Raw genomic sequence first — 15,448 nt, forward strand, 5'->3', positions numbered from 1 at the left:
GAAAATGGAACGTCATGTTTGCCCTATGCATGCTACTAGCAAACCCTCCCTATTTTGCCGCCACCACATCCCGCTACTCCGCGCCGCGAGTTCAGCATCCCCAAGCTAGCTCGTCGTACGTGGTTACGTACGTCGTCATCTGCAATCTGCGTCGAGCACACGCGCGTGCGTCTCCGCTTCAACGCCTCGCCTATGATTACTGTGTGTTTCCCGTTTCTTCCGCTCGCTCCTTCGAAGTTTTTTGTCCCTCATTCGTCAGCGCGAGGGAAGAAGTGCGTAGCGTAGCATTTGTTATCTCCATCTCATCTTTTCTATGAAGCTGTATAGGAGTCCTACTGTGCGTTCGCCGCCGCCGTGACCAGTGCAGTCAAGCAGTAACACAGTGTGAAGGCGTAACAAACTGACAATTCTGACCATTGCGTCCGTCGCGTATATCATTGGAGAAGACATCATCGTTTCCGAGGGTTTTCTTGAGCTTCGGGAAAGAAGTTAAGTGAAGAAATCGGGACATCCCTAACGACTTAATTCCAACAGTAACTCCAGTCCGGCACGCTAACTCTCTAAAAATGGTAAGTTGAGGGCAATATCTTATCATGCGATCTCTTCGAGACCTCTTCAAGTTCTCTTGACAGACGCTCGGTCTTGTAGTTAGTGGTGGTTAGATGGACCAATTGGCAATAGAAAGGAAGTAACTAGGCTTGGCAACGAGGTTTCGGTTTCTTCTTGGCTGGACCAAACACTTTGTCTTGACTTGGGGCGTTAGTATTTATACGGCTTACGCCTTCTAGTTTTAGCACGTTACTAAACTGGTGTAAAAAAGAAGAAGAAGAAGAAAGAAAGAAAGAGGCACTAGCCCCTAGCCTACCTATGATAAGCTTTTGATTGACTTGAAAATGACTTGTACCGTAGTACTCAGGGTAGGCGTATTAAAACGTAGGATGGTAACGTAACTGATAGTCTAGTGTCTAACCGATAGTGTTGTCGACCCTACACCATCTTCTCGACCTGGCCACACCATCAATCATCTCGAGAGTCGAGACCCTCCCTAAGTAAAGTCTAGGATCTACACAATCTGCTAACATTAGTGCTAACGTGCCGAGGTTAAACTTGTTTGAAGAAGAAATTACTTTAAAAGATGCTATTTAAAAACAAACAAACACAGAGTGGACACACACTCACACACAAGTCATAACAATTCATTTCTTGTGTAAACTTGTTCTAATTGTAAAGTTAGATTCAAAAGGGGTCTAACTGTTAGAGTACTTTCAGTACTAATGTTAACCCTCTTAGTCTAACAGTTAGATCTAGATCTAATTGATTTCAGACTTGATCCTAAGAGTGTATCCATTGTGTTGTGGCATTTGAAGATGATAGTCAAGTGGGAAAGATTTGTCGTTATAATATTAATATAAATGTTATTTGGGCTTAGCAAGTCACATAGTGGATGCTATAAACATCAATAGTTCTAACCTTAGATCATGCCAGTTGGAATTTTTGTCTCACTCTCATACTATACTAGTAGATTGTCTCATCATATACCGAGTCAGAGATCGCAGGTCATGTCATGTCTTATTTAGACACTACTCTTATTTAACTCAATCATGTCTGACTTTGGGCGGAATTGTGTATAGAAATCAAGATAGTTTTGGGGAACCATGTTAAGTTTTTAGGAAGACTTTCCATGACCATGGCATGTCAAGGAAATAATTGGCAACCTGAATAGATTTGTCAGGTGAAATAAAGTTTTCCTGGTGACCTCGATGATCCAAGCAATGAAATAAAAAATGCACTAGAGTAGAACATCTAGTCTAGATCTTTTCCCCTCAATCTGCTCTGAGGCTAGGCTCTACTGTCACAAAACATTTCTGATTATGTTATGACTAAAGGCTCCCTTTATATGCTGTGCCCACATGCTTAATAGGTGTAATGTCTCAGAAATTCAAACTTGAGCATTTTGTTCTGTGTTTTGACATGCTCTCCTACTGAGACCAATGGATGGGCAAATATTTTGTCATTATGTCTACCCATTTCATGCTGTAATAGTGCTGCCTACATATGTTGTACATACTATGGCAACACAAAGTAATTGGTATACAGTCCAGAAGAGCTACATGTATCTAGTTGTAGCACTTCTCTTGAGATGAAAATTTGTGTTGTAGCTTATATTGGACTGCCATTGATGAAATCCCTACTATTTTAACCATAATATCTCCCTTTAAACGCTCACTGAAAATTATAAATTAGAATGAGTGAAAGGAGTAGTTTATGTTTATAGAGCTTGGTTGAAGAGACAACCATATCCTCACGGATGTGATATGAATCATGCTTCAATGCAGCGATACAAAGTCAAGAGAGTTGAGGCAAAAGCATTTAAAGGACAGGTTTACCTTCATATACATAAGGATTGAGTGAATGCAGCAATATTAGAACACATCACGATCAGTAAAAGTTTGAGGAAAATTGGAAAATCCATTCAAAAGTTATGAATTTTCAAAGTTTCTGCACAGTCACTGCTGGATGAGAAGACTACTACAGTGTATGACGTCACATGGGTAGAACGATAAAAGGAAAATATAAAGGGAATTCCACAAAATTTCATTTTTGGAAAAAAAAATACACATTCCCTCAACTCACTTCTGACATATGTTAAGGGTAATGTTATTCCCTCTGCCATCTGAAAGAGGCAAGTCAAGTTCTCTATCATTATGCGAGAAAAGTAAAAAAAGGTTGGATTTTCTTCATATTTTCCCTACATTGTTCTACGCACGTGACATCACAAGCTGTAGTAGTCATTCTCATCCAGCGATGGCGGCACTGAAACTTCAAAAATTCATAACTTTTGAACGGATTTTCAAATTTTCCTCCAACTTTTACTGATGTGTTATACTGATATTACTGCTTTCTCTCCATCCTTCGATATGAAGGTGAACTTGTCCTTTTAATGAATTCTTGTAGTGTGTTCACTGGCTGCCTTCTCTGACTGAAAACTAGATCCTAGTTCCCATGTGAGATGAAATGAATGGCAAGGAAGTAAAATATTGTGGAAATGAAATTTTAAGGCTGTATGTCAAATCATGAAAAAGTTAGCTTGTTTGCAGGGGTGGTAAACTTCCCTCATCATCATACTATAGATATTTGTCAGTGAATTCCAGTGAGTATAGTAATACTATCCTGTCAAAATATAGCAAGACATTAAAGGACAAGTTCACCTTCAAAAACATAAGGATTGAGAGAATGCAACAATATTGGTAGAACACATCAGTGAAAGTTTGAGGAAAATTGGACAATCGATGCAAAAGTTATGAATTTTTAAAATTTTTGTGTTGGAACCACTGGATGAGGAGACTACTACAGCTTGTGAGTCATATGCGTACAACAGTATAAAGAAAATGTAAAGAAAATTCAACATAATTTCACTTTTTTCGCATAATAATAGAGCACTTGACTTGCCTCTTTCTAAAGGCAGGGGGAATAATATTACCCATAACATTTGTCGGTAACGAGTCGGGGGAATGTGTACTTTTTTCAAAAGATGAAATTGTGTGAAATTCTCTTTATATTTTCTTTGTATTGTTGTACGCATGTGACATCTAAGTTATTCACACACTGCAGTAGTCTTCTCATCCAGCGGTTACTGCACAAAAACTTCAAAAATTCATAACTTTTGAACGGATTGTCCAATTTTCCTCAAACTTTCAATGATGTGTTCTACTAATTTTGCTACATTCTCTCAATCCTTATGTTTATGAAGGTGAACTTGTCCTTTAAAAGTTCAGAGATTTTGTGCTTCAAAGTTCAATGCTACTTCTGTATTCATTTTTGCAAACTTGAGTTTTTGCTAGGCACTATGCAAAATGTTTGCTCCTATCTTGATTATTTGCACAGTATTTTTTGTAAGAAATGTTCATATTGTATCCATATATTGCAGCAATATATCTTACTATCTAGTAAATTTCTGATTTGTTTAATAAGTGCTATGATAAATAAAAAATGGTTTGAAGTTACCATCTGTGCTGCTTTACCCCAAAGCCCTCCGTTCATGCTATCAGCTTAAAGGAAGTATGATCATCATGTAATTCATGCAGCATTACCCTCCCCTTCATACAGGTGTGTTACTGATCCATTATGTAATTAAATTCTTTGCACTAAGAAGTCTTTGTTATTTGGTTTTCCTCAAGGATAATTAGAAAAGAGGTTTGTAGTTCAGTCAGATTACCCCTTTAGTTTAAGTCCCTTGACTTTTAAATTACCAAGCCATTCTCCATGACTTGTATTGTTGCCTTTTCTGTTAGCTTCCTAGAGCTCTCCTGTGGAAACATGAATACATTTTTTTATTCATCTATTCTACCCATTCACACTATCATTCCATTATGCCTCATCCATCACTTCCCCCCAAAAGTGAAAAGAGCTCTGTCATGAACCTGTGCTTCTACATTGTATGTTAAGCTGTCTGTTTTGTCCTGGGCTTCTGTCTGTGTGGAGTGCTGTGAAAGCTGCAGTTGCATGCTCCCTAGATCAACACTTGGAACAAGATTTTAGGTTTCCTGTGCAAGTCTGAGGGGACTTGAGCTGGTGGCCTGCCAACTTCATTTGCAAGGATGCATGCTGTTATGCTAAATATTTCTGGAATCTGACAGCTGTCTTGTGGCTGAACCTGCCTGCAACGCTTTCCTAACTCGTGTAAACTTACTCCTCCCGTAGCTTGGCCGTGTCAAATAAAGGGATGACAGGGTGTCCTTTTTGATAATAGTCTTTGCAAGTGACCAGGATTGGACATTATGGAAGACTCTGTCAGCAAAATGTAAATTGAGAGACTGTTCATAAGTCAAATTTCAAGCAAATAGGCAATCAGATTCGGATTGGATAGTACAGGGATAGAGGATATCTTGATTAAGTAGGCAGCTGTCTTGCAGGTCAGATTCTGCAGAGATTTGTTCGCTCTTGACAACTGGTCATTGAAGAACGTTTTTCTGCCAATTTGTAAGGAGTTTTCTTCAGCTATGGCCGCTTGCTTGAAGAGAAATCTTGACCTGTCACTGTACATGTATGAAATGCATGTGTGTCATTTTTGCTGCCTTGCTGCTTTGACTACATTTTTAGATAGACAGTTTCTTCAGGCAACAAAATGTGTTTAATCTTTTCCCTTCTTTTGTCTTTCCTATTGAACCTCTCCCCCATCCTTCCACACCCCCGTTTTTATTCTTCTTGTCTCCACAATGTTACTTGTCTGCAATTGTACGGCCAGTCCCAGGAACTCACCATTAATGTAAGCAATCCAGCTTCTGTTTGTAATTATGTTGTCATCTGGTTGGAAATATGTTCTTTATCTGTTGAATATCTTTCTGTCCATATTCTGAATTTCTATTCTGTGACAGCCTTTGTCATTATGACTAGCAAAATTCCTTTTCCCTTTGTGCACTTATTTGTGAGTAGAAATGACTCATAAGTGAACTGTAAGTCTTAGGTCTGAAACGGGTTTGAACTTGACTACTTTGTATAGTGTATCAGCAGCTACATTTAAGTGTGTGTACCAAACATTCTTGATTGCTAACTTGCACAAACTGTGACTTGTGTTGCACTGTGTTAAAATTTCTTGTGGGGAACTGTATGACCAGTAGAAGGATTACACTTACACGCTCAGCGAAGAAAATGCCCCATACTGTGTTGAACTCAGAGAAGGAATTTGTAAAAAATCAACATGATGTGTTGGAGAGGAAGGAAGTAAACCTAAATGTGCTTTTATGGAGAGCAACCTTTGCTGAAGAGAGTCTGACTCAGAAGTTCAAGCAGATATTTGGTTTGTTTTTCACATTGTGATAATTACTAATGTGTATATGCTGATTATGAGTAGCTAACTTAACATAGTGAACTAATGACTGTCAATGAACTTGTTCTCAGTTACTGTGATTTGTAACTATCTGTGGTCTTTGCCGTACTGAGAAATGTCTGAATAAGTTAACATTTGCTTAACAATTGAATTTGTATCTATGTGCTTGAAAAGAACAAAATACCCTCCTGTTTTTAATTGGATTGTAATGTCAGTTGTCCTTCATGTATGTGATATATTTTGGTATACATTGTATGTACTTTTACATTTCTGTCATAATAGAGTGCACATGTTTTCTGTGTTAATTTCATATTCTCTGTGAAAGAAAAAATGATAACTCGGTCTCTTCTTCTCACTCTACACAGGCTGACCAGCTGACTGAGGAACAAATTGCAGGTAAGAGCAAAGCCATGAATGATCAGTAATAAGTAGGTAGCATCCAAGGCAATGCCAAGGCGGTCGAGAATGCCGAGGAATGATATATTTCCTAGATTCCCTGTACAACAAAGCTTTTGCATACCGTTCTGCACAGTGTCTGATGCCTGCTCACAATTGTAATGTCTCTGTAAATTGAAATATTTCAGGAAAAAAACAAACAAACTAACTGTTAAACCAACAGTCGCAGTGATCATGAAACTTTGGTGTTGGAGCCAACAGCCATTTTTGTGGCATGAAACTTTCAAACAAACAGTGATTTCTCTTTTCTCTGAGCTATTGAAACCATGCAAAACTGATTGCATTTTCGTCAAATTTGTTGTGATGCGAAAAATATGCGTGCCTGTTATGAAAATTAGCTGATACGAATTGTCGGTTGAGCTATGCAAATACTACAAACTGTAGAACTTTTCAGAGAATAGAAGGGTGAGGAAAGAGATGGCCACTACTTCCATTTTTTTAAAACTTCACAGTAGATATCAATAGTTTCCTGGAAGTATGTTAGTCATCCTCCGAATCTCAGTAATACTAAGCACTGTAAAACTGTGCTTGACTACACTCTAAAAAAGGAGTGTGTTTGTGTTGCTTCTCAGTGAACAAAATGAAGACCAACTAGCCAGGAGTACAATGCCAAACACATTAGCTATGTAGATGAGTTGAGGTTGGTGAACCCTAATCAATTCATTCTTGCTCAGAGAGCCAGAGCTGATGACATTTATGGGCCAATTAAACAGATTGTCTCAATGGACAGTGCGCACAGGTGTACAGCGCACATTGACAGCATGCAGCAATCAATGTCAATAAGCCTTGTGTGCAAGTGGTTACGGTTTTACTGAACCCACTAATTGTATTGATTGTTACGTGCTGTCATTTGCTTGGTTGTCTTACAATAGAACGAGGGATGATCAATGCATGACAAAGTGAAAAGATTGTCATGCATGTATTATACTAGTGCATGTGTATGGAGCAGTTACCAACTGCATAAACTGGTAGCTTGAAGCAGGATTAGGAGGGTTGCATGACAAAGAATAAAGGCAGAGCTAAAGGTTTGTCTTGCAGTGACAAAGCATGCTATAGGCAACACTTAACATCGCTGTCAGGCCAGTAACTTTTCAGGAATTACCAAATTACACTGGTCTGACATGGCTAGTTAAAAATAAATAAATAAATAAAAAGGAAATTTTAGGTTTGGACCAGGAAAAAATGGAAAAACTGGGTATCTCTTGATATGATAGGGACAGGTCAGACCAGTGGTAAGTGTGTAGCCCTGCTCTTGGCAAGGCACTTTAAACAGACCTGTGGTCTAAATTATTTGAACATGGGTAATCACAAGTCTGAGTCAATTTCTAATCTGCAATCTTGCAGCTTTGCACAAAACAGCTAGAGTTTTCTGAACTGTAGCAAATCATTTGAGAGTTTATCATGTGCTGCCCTAGGTATTTAGACACTGCTCTTTTTATGGCTGGTTGCATGCCAAAAGGTAATTTGATGCTTTACATGAAAAGACATATCAATTTATGATTGAAAGAAACCAAAACCCAAGTATAGATGTGGATTTATTTAGTGAAAGCAGCAATATTAGTAGGACACAACAGTTAAAGCTTGAGGAAAATCAAACAATCAAATAAATAGAAATGAATTTTTAAAGATTCTTTGTTGTTATTGCTGGATAAGAAGACTACTACAGTTCATGACATCATTTGAGAACAATATGAAGAAAAGATAAGGAGAATTCCATGAAAATTCATATGGAATGTATTCCATTGACTTTTTACTGACATGTAAGAGTAACTTTATTCCCCCTGCTTTCTAAAAGGAGGAAGTCAAGTGCTCTTTCTTGTACTGGAAAAGTGAAACTACAAGTGTATTGAAATTTCTTTATATTTTCTTTATATTGTTGTCCGTACATGATGAAACGATTTGAATCGAATATGTGATTTTCCTCAAACTTTCACTGATGTATTCTACTAATATTGCTGCTTTCACTCAATCCACATTCATACTTGAGTTATGGTTTCCTATATCCTGAAAATTTATATTTTGTTCACTTAATGTACAATTAAGATCACTGACATAGATTGGGTAATACAGGAAACTAAAGCTCACATAATAAACAAGCCATGCACTAAGTTTCTATTGGTTATTTACATTTTTTTTTCTCTCTGAAATTGTCCATTATGCATGTGTTTCAAGATCCTATGAAGTGACATGACATTGACATGAATGAATAGAGATGTGGGCATGTCATATGGAAAAATATGAATTCAAATACAGAAATATTCATTGCACCATCTGGAAGATGCTTACAGCTTTATGAAAACATAAACTTCAACCTACATAATCTATGTAATTTTGGCATATATGATAGTGCTCTGAAACACAATATGTATTTTGTGGTGTTTTTATTTTCATGATTTTAGCGAGTGAACCAATATTTGAAAATTAAAAGTGTTGCCTCCTGTTGCAGAAATACACTGTAACTGGTGCCCAAGGAGATAATCGCTAACTTTTCTTCCGAAGAGGGAAAATCCTTATTTCTCATTCCATCACTGTTGTTCTCAGACCATGTAACCACTTGGGGAATTATCTTACAAGTCCCTATTTGTGAACATATTCATGAAATAATGCAGGGCTTCACGCTGCTATTTTTCTACTGGTCAGACCTGTCTGTTGGACCAGTAGGTACCGAGTTTTTCCATTTTTTACTGGTCTATTCCTGAAAAAGTTACCAGTCCTACAGTGATTTACATTCACGTCCTTGACTGTTGGACCAGTGCCAGTGTGCAGCGTTGAACAATGGCTTATGCCGTAGTGTGTGTAGCTGAAGTGTTTTACCTGAAATGCTAATTTTCAATGATTGGTGGACAACAATGGAAAGTGAAGGTTGAATCGGAGAAGTATACACTACATTCTTGTTTGTAGGTTGTATCGAGAAGTCCTTACATAGTAAGGCATTTTTCTAATTATTTCTCCATGCAGAGTTCAAGGAGGCTTTCTCCCTCTTTGACAAGGATGGTGATGGCACCATCACCACCAAAGAGCTGGGAACTGTCATGAGATCCCTTGGTCAGAACCCTACAGAAGCTGAGCTTCAGGACATGATCAATGAAGTGGATGCTGATGGTGAGGCCCTTGCAATGCACTCAGTTAAAGTCACACAAGGCAGTTTCACACTGGTAAAACTTTGCTTAGCTAAGTGTGAAACTTGGCCTCATTCTGTTTGTAATCATTAGAAAGTGAGATAACACTGCTGGTAGGCCAGCACCAGCTGCACACCACCACAATTGCTTAGTGGAAAAACCAGGATTTAGGCTGTAAAAGGTTGTAAGTGAGGGCTGTAAAAGGTTGTAGGTGAGGCAATGTTGATAAGGACAGAACACAAAAGCCCTGAGCCCATGTAGGATAAAGGATGCTACAGGGATTAGAAAAAAAATAGTGAAAATAGGACATTGCAGTAAAGCGTTTCATCCAACAAAAGCTTGTGCAATGGGCTGCAGTATGCAAGTACATGTACAGTGCCTGCTATGGGCTAATTTATTCATAGTGCAAATGTCAATGAACAGCACTTTTACATTGTACTTTATTTTAGTGTGGCAGGGACCTTATTCAATCATTATACTGGGATTGTGTATGGCACAGTTCAATGAATTTAAAAGGAAAGAAGTACACAGCTTCAGGCTTGAATCAGTGGAAGAACGTATTCATTTCATTAATCCAGTATCCATGATACGCAATTTTTGTATGCAGTATTTGTTTTCTGATTAAAACCTAGGCAACGGAACGATTGACTTCCCCGAGTTCCTGACAATGATGGCAAGAAAGATGAAGGACACCGACAGTGAGGAGGAGATCCGAGAAGCCTTCAGAGTGTTCGACAAAGATGGCAATGGATTCATCAGGTATCACGATGATCTGCATGAGACATCCATTTACTGCTAAAGGGCAAAGGGTGTTAACATGAAAACATTCATATGTAAGGCATGGTATGAATGTAGGTTATCTGTAAAGTCTTGTCTGTAAATGGTCCTTTTGTATGATGCCTAAGGACAATTTTGTTTTAACCTTGTTTTTAATGCAAGATTTTGATTTGCCTGAAGTTGCATTATAATTGTATTAAAAGTTTGATTGCCTACAGGACAGCATCTTCTGCTAAGGTGGTGAAGAATGGCATGAAGTGTAATTGAAAGAAACTTTTGGCCATCTTCAGTAGATCAAATACAGTCAGTCCTCAGTTAAATGCAGTGTGGTCGTGGACAGTACGTGTATAAGAACTCTGAAATCTAACTAACTCATCAGTGGTTATTTGTCCTCTGCACAAAAGGAAAATCACAAGTGTTGTACAGCATTAATTGAGATAGATCTTTGACTAGTGTAGTCCTGATATCTGGGGATGCGAGTTTACCTTAAAGCGATAGGAATTTTTGGGCATTGAATTTTTCACTTTTTAAAGTGTGGTCTTAGTGTCAGTTTGATTCAAGAAGAATTCTTGTTTAAAGCAAATTTAGATGACTTTTGAAGCTCTAGTGATATCTGATTTGAACAGAGCACACTTTGACTTCTATCTCCTTGTCCCTGCAGTGCTGCTGAGCTTCGTCATGTTATGACAAATCTTGGTGAGAAGTTGACTGATGAAGAAGTGGACGAAATGATCAGGGAAGCTGACATTGACGGAGATGGACAGGTCAATTACGAAGGTGGGATTCACGGATACATAATTTTGTTGCATGTCTGTTGCAAGGTTAGAAAGCACTTCTTACAGACACAGAACATCTGTAGGCACACAAAACATTCTAAAACATTCACTTCGAACTACATTTCATGAAGATAAGCACATCCTTGCATGGCCAATATCCTATAGAGTACTGAAGTGATGAAGTCACAGTCTTTTATAACTTGGGTTCCACCAAGTGCGAGCATAAACACTCAGGACACGCAAGGTTGCTTAGAGCCAGTTTCTGTGATGAGGAATGGCTATGACATCACACTGTAGTGCTCTATATATTTAATACCATAAAGTTTTGTGAGATCAATTGATATGGCAACAGTTACTTGAACATTTGAGAAAAATATGAACAGTAGGAAAAGGTGCCCAATTTTAGTGATATAACCTATTTGGGAGTGTAGATCTCGAACTAATCACAAACATAACAGTTTAGCTTTGCATCTACACTGGACTTGAAAATTGTAAATCATATTATTTGATGAACACATTTATAATTTTGCACTTTGTTGTTCCTATTCATTTACGTGCACAGAATTCGTGACCATGATGACATCAAAGTGAGCATTTCAATCATCTGGCCTTTCATTTGGACTTTTTTCCCTCCAATCAAGTTATATGCAACTTGACTGCACGTTTTCACTCGCTGTCCCACCACATGTGTACATACATACGTTGAGTCTGTGGACTGAAGCACCCAGGAGTCTTAAATTGCAACGACAGCCATGCTGTGACCCATTGCTAAGTGGATGATGGAGCTTCATATATTGGAAATTTCACACTTTTCTTCCTGGGATACATTTTTTTTTTCTTCTTTTTTTTTTTAATATGATGCTCATTCCCAAGTGTAGTTTAGGGACTGTAAAGCATTTCTGTTTGGAAACTCAAGCAATCAAACAATGTCGAGGTCACATGATTGAAACCATTGCCAGCATGCTCTTGGAAGTCCTATTCCACCATACTTCTGTATTCACATCAACAAGTGTTAGCCAAAATTGTTATTTCCTCGACAAAAAAAGAAAGGACATGAATATGTAAAATGTACTTACGGTGTACATTTTGTGAAGTGCCTGTAGGTGTAATTTTTAGGAAGACCACTCTTTATACTTTTTAGTAAATTTTTTTTTATACTTGTAAAGAATAGATTAATGGAGCTGTTTTATCAAGGAAAGTTTCCTATTAAAAAACATGAATAAAATCCATATTGTGCCTCTGAACGTCCTCTTTAATGTATGTTTTTTTATGACGTAAGTAAAAAGAAATGCCTTATTATGAGAATTTTTTTTTCCATTGTGATTTTTTTTCTTTTTTTTTTGGGGGGGGGGGGGAGGAGGATCTTACAAATGTTGATCTGTCATTGTCAATTGATGAAGGAGTAAAACCCTTGCAATCTTGAACATCAGTTATGAAATGATCAGGTTTTCTTTGGCATCCGTGTTGTCAAGCAGATACCGCATTGCTTCTTTGCATCGGTAGAATTGTGTGCATGTAGGATTCTGGGATCTGTCCTCTGAGTGATGGGAAACATGAAATAGGTTATGCCTCTTGTTCAGGCATTCAGAAGTTGCATTGTGTGTGCAGATTTCTAAAGTGCGCTCAAACCCGTATCATCTTTTTGTATTGTACATGTATTACATGTATTACAACAAAATCTACCCTGTAAAGCCAAGATTTTGTGAAAACTAAACCTAAAATCATAGTACAAAAGGGTGTGTATATACACAATATATTTGTATATATTTATATACAATATACATGTATATAAAACATATTAATGAGTGTGTGTGTGTGTGTGTGTTTGTATATATATATATATATATATATATACAGTGCACTCCCATTATAACAAACATGCTTATACAGTGGACTCCCGTTATAACAAAGTCCTCAGGACCGGTAGTTTTACTTTTGTTATCGAAATTTCGTTATAACCGAACAGAAACAATGATAACAACATCGAGTGGATAATAATTATTATGGCCTGAGTTTATTTCGTTGTAACCGAAATTTCGTTATAACCATGTTTGTTATAATGGGACTGCACTGTACTCACTGTTCAGCTACAATATAACAATATTTCAATATAACAAAAGAAAATTGCCGGTCTTGAGGACTTCCTTATAATGGGAGTGCACTGTACACAAATGCATATGATTTCTTAGTCCCAACTAGAAAAACAACAATTTAATTATTGCAACTGATTTACAAATTGCCGTGCATCGACGTAAATAAGCACTGAATTGATCAGTGTTTTAGTACATGTGTAGTAGCCATGATAAAAAATCATGGGCGTACATACTCGAGCAGGTTTCGCCCATGATTTTTTTTTATCATGGCTACTGCTAAAACACTGATCAATTCAGTGCTTATTTACGTGGATGCAGGGTAATTTGTCAATCAGTTGCAATGAAGGCATCTCGACGGAAGAATTTCACGAATTTGAACAATTTAATTAGATGCAAAGAATTGAAGTGAAACCGGAACGGGAAACTTTGTAACGGGAAATGAAGCGGAACAGGAAATTCAGGATCCAATTCACATGACAAATTCCTAGTTCAATGTCTTTTCTTTTTATGATTTTCACAACAAAAGGGGAGAGCATAAGTGCAACACATCAGTGTGACCCAAGATATTAGGAAACCATGACAACTGTTATTTTGCTTATTTTACATATCACCCCGTGAGTCATTAATTTTTTTATACAGTGTACTTGCGAATCTCGCGGCTCAACCAGGCTTCACTGAAAATATTTTGGAACCACATTTGACGTACAGTCAACTTTGCTCATGACAACCTCGCATAAGTTTGATAATCGCCTAAGTGGAAAGTCTTTTTCAAGTCCTCTTCTCTTTATATTCTATCGATTTTAATCCCTCATAAGTCGAATTTTCTCAAAGTCTCGGCTATCTTCAGTCCAGATAGGTTTGACTTAGGCAAGTTTGACTGTACATTTTTGTTTGTTGTTGTTTTTTGTTTGTTTGTTTGTTTTTTGTTTTTTTTTTTTGGGGGGGGGCGTATTGTCAAAAAGTTATGTATGATGCCGTGTGTGTATATAATACATGTATATATGTATGTATACAATGTATGTATATATATCATATAATGTATTTAAACATTCATTCTATATTAATACAGGGCTCTACACTACTAATCATAGATTAAAAATGGATTGTTGCGTTTGCTTCTTTTTGGGGCTACCAAAATTTCAGATTTAAAGATTTTAGTGGTCCAAACGGGCCACAAGACAAACAAAGTTAGTGTCGAGCCCTAATGTGTATGTAAATAATGTACATACATAGTACATATACATACATAGGGTCTTTACATAGACCTCCCAACCATTCTGAATTTGGAGGAAAGAATCTGAATTCTGTACTGACCATTCCCAGCTCTTGTTTTCCAAAGGAGTTTCTTGTTTTTTCTTGATAATCTTACTAGTTGTACTACACTCTGCTATGGTAACTGCTTACTTTCTTACTTTTGAGCCTAAATCCTCCCTATTTTGCAGTCAAAAAGGTTGGGAGGTCTTTATGTACGTGTATCACACAACACTCACGTTACGAGGACAGGGAACGACAAAAAAAGGGGGAGGAAAAAAACCCCGCATATACATGTAATACTCTGCATGTAGTCAAATGGTAACATGGAAAGAAAGAAAAAAAAAAAAAGATCTTTTCCTCATGAGAGGGTTGATTATGTGTATCATGTGCATGGTTACATCCATAGGTACAAAATGATTTGCGACACGACTCATTTTACATCATGGCAAAATCCTCGTACATTGTCATAGACAAGACAATAATTTGAAAGAAAAATACATGTACAAAACATTGAAATTATCTTTTCCGCGAAAATTATACAAACACACGTAACTTTTTGTTTTCCTTTACCTTTTCAAATAACACACTTGAATCGGTAAAAACATGCTACTAGTCTTATTGATACATGAACGAATTTCCTTTCTTTTGAAATTTTTGTGAGATATTTGTTTGGCTGCATTTATCATTTCACCTCTTCCTGTATTATTACGATATACGATCAATTTTTTACTCCATAATGAAGTAAATATTACAGAAAATGTGTAGCACAGAAACCTATGTAGTTAAAAACAAAACGCATTTGTTTTCACAATCTATCTTGGACAAATGTTGAAAACTGAATGAGAGCTTTACTTAGAATATATCTATCATATTTCTCTCAAATTTGAGAAGGGGCTCATTCAGTTTGCATTCAATAAATTTGTGATTAACGTCCTTGATCCAGCATTTTGGACAAACGTCACTGAACGTCATGAATAGATTTTCCCTATTTAAAGAAATGTTTTTTCACTGGCAGTCAAGTACATTTTATATTATGATTTCAAATCAAACTCGTAATTTGTTTTATCTGAACGAAATTTTTGCTGAATGCTGTATTCCAAGCAATATCAACATGAAGTTTTTCTTCCGATAGAGAAAACAAGATTG

The 15,448-nt window shown here is 37.1% G+C and overlaps 1 protein-coding gene across 2 annotated transcripts; it reads left to right on the forward strand.

Moving 5' to 3' along the window:
• Positions 1–226: 226 nt before the first annotated feature.
• On the forward strand, positions 227–12,184 carry LOC139731541 (calmodulin). Of its 2 annotated transcripts, XM_071642424.1 has the most exons (7): positions 227–569; positions 5,246–5,266; positions 6,193–6,223; positions 9,242–9,385; positions 10,035–10,161; positions 10,841–10,956; positions 11,518–12,184. In XM_071642424.1, the coding sequence occupies exons 1-7, from the start codon at positions 567–569 to the stop codon at positions 11,544–11,546; spliced, it is 471 nt and encodes a 156-aa protein (XP_071498525.1). In that variant the 5' UTR covers positions 227–566; the 3' UTR covers positions 11,547–12,184. The 2 variants fall into 2 exon arrangements, with proteins under 2 accessions (XP_071498525.1, XP_071498526.1); XM_071642425.1 differs by lacking the exon at positions 5,246–5,266 and having other exon boundaries at positions 228–569.
• Positions 12,185–15,448: the final 3,264 nt, after the last annotated feature.

Source organism: Diadema antillarum, unplaced genomic scaffold (assembly GCF_040938485.1).
Source record: "Diadema antillarum isolate AM-2024a unplaced genomic scaffold, OU_Dant_1.0 seq00000377_RagTag, whole genome shotgun sequence".
Taxonomy (NCBI): domain Eukaryota; kingdom Metazoa; phylum Echinodermata; class Echinoidea; order Diadematoida; family Diadematidae; genus Diadema; species Diadema antillarum.

Excerpts from the sequence above, each read along its gene's own strand:
- LOC139731541 (XM_071642424.1), top strand. Across the intron at positions 5,267-6,192 it reads CCCAGGAACTCACCATTAAT|GCTGACCAGCTGACTGAGGA; the intron begins GTAAGCAATCCA and ends CACTCTACACAG. Across the intron at positions 6,224-9,241 it reads GACTGAGGAACAAATTGCAG|AGTTCAAGGAGGCTTTCTCC; the intron begins GTAAGAGCAAAG and ends TTCTCCATGCAG.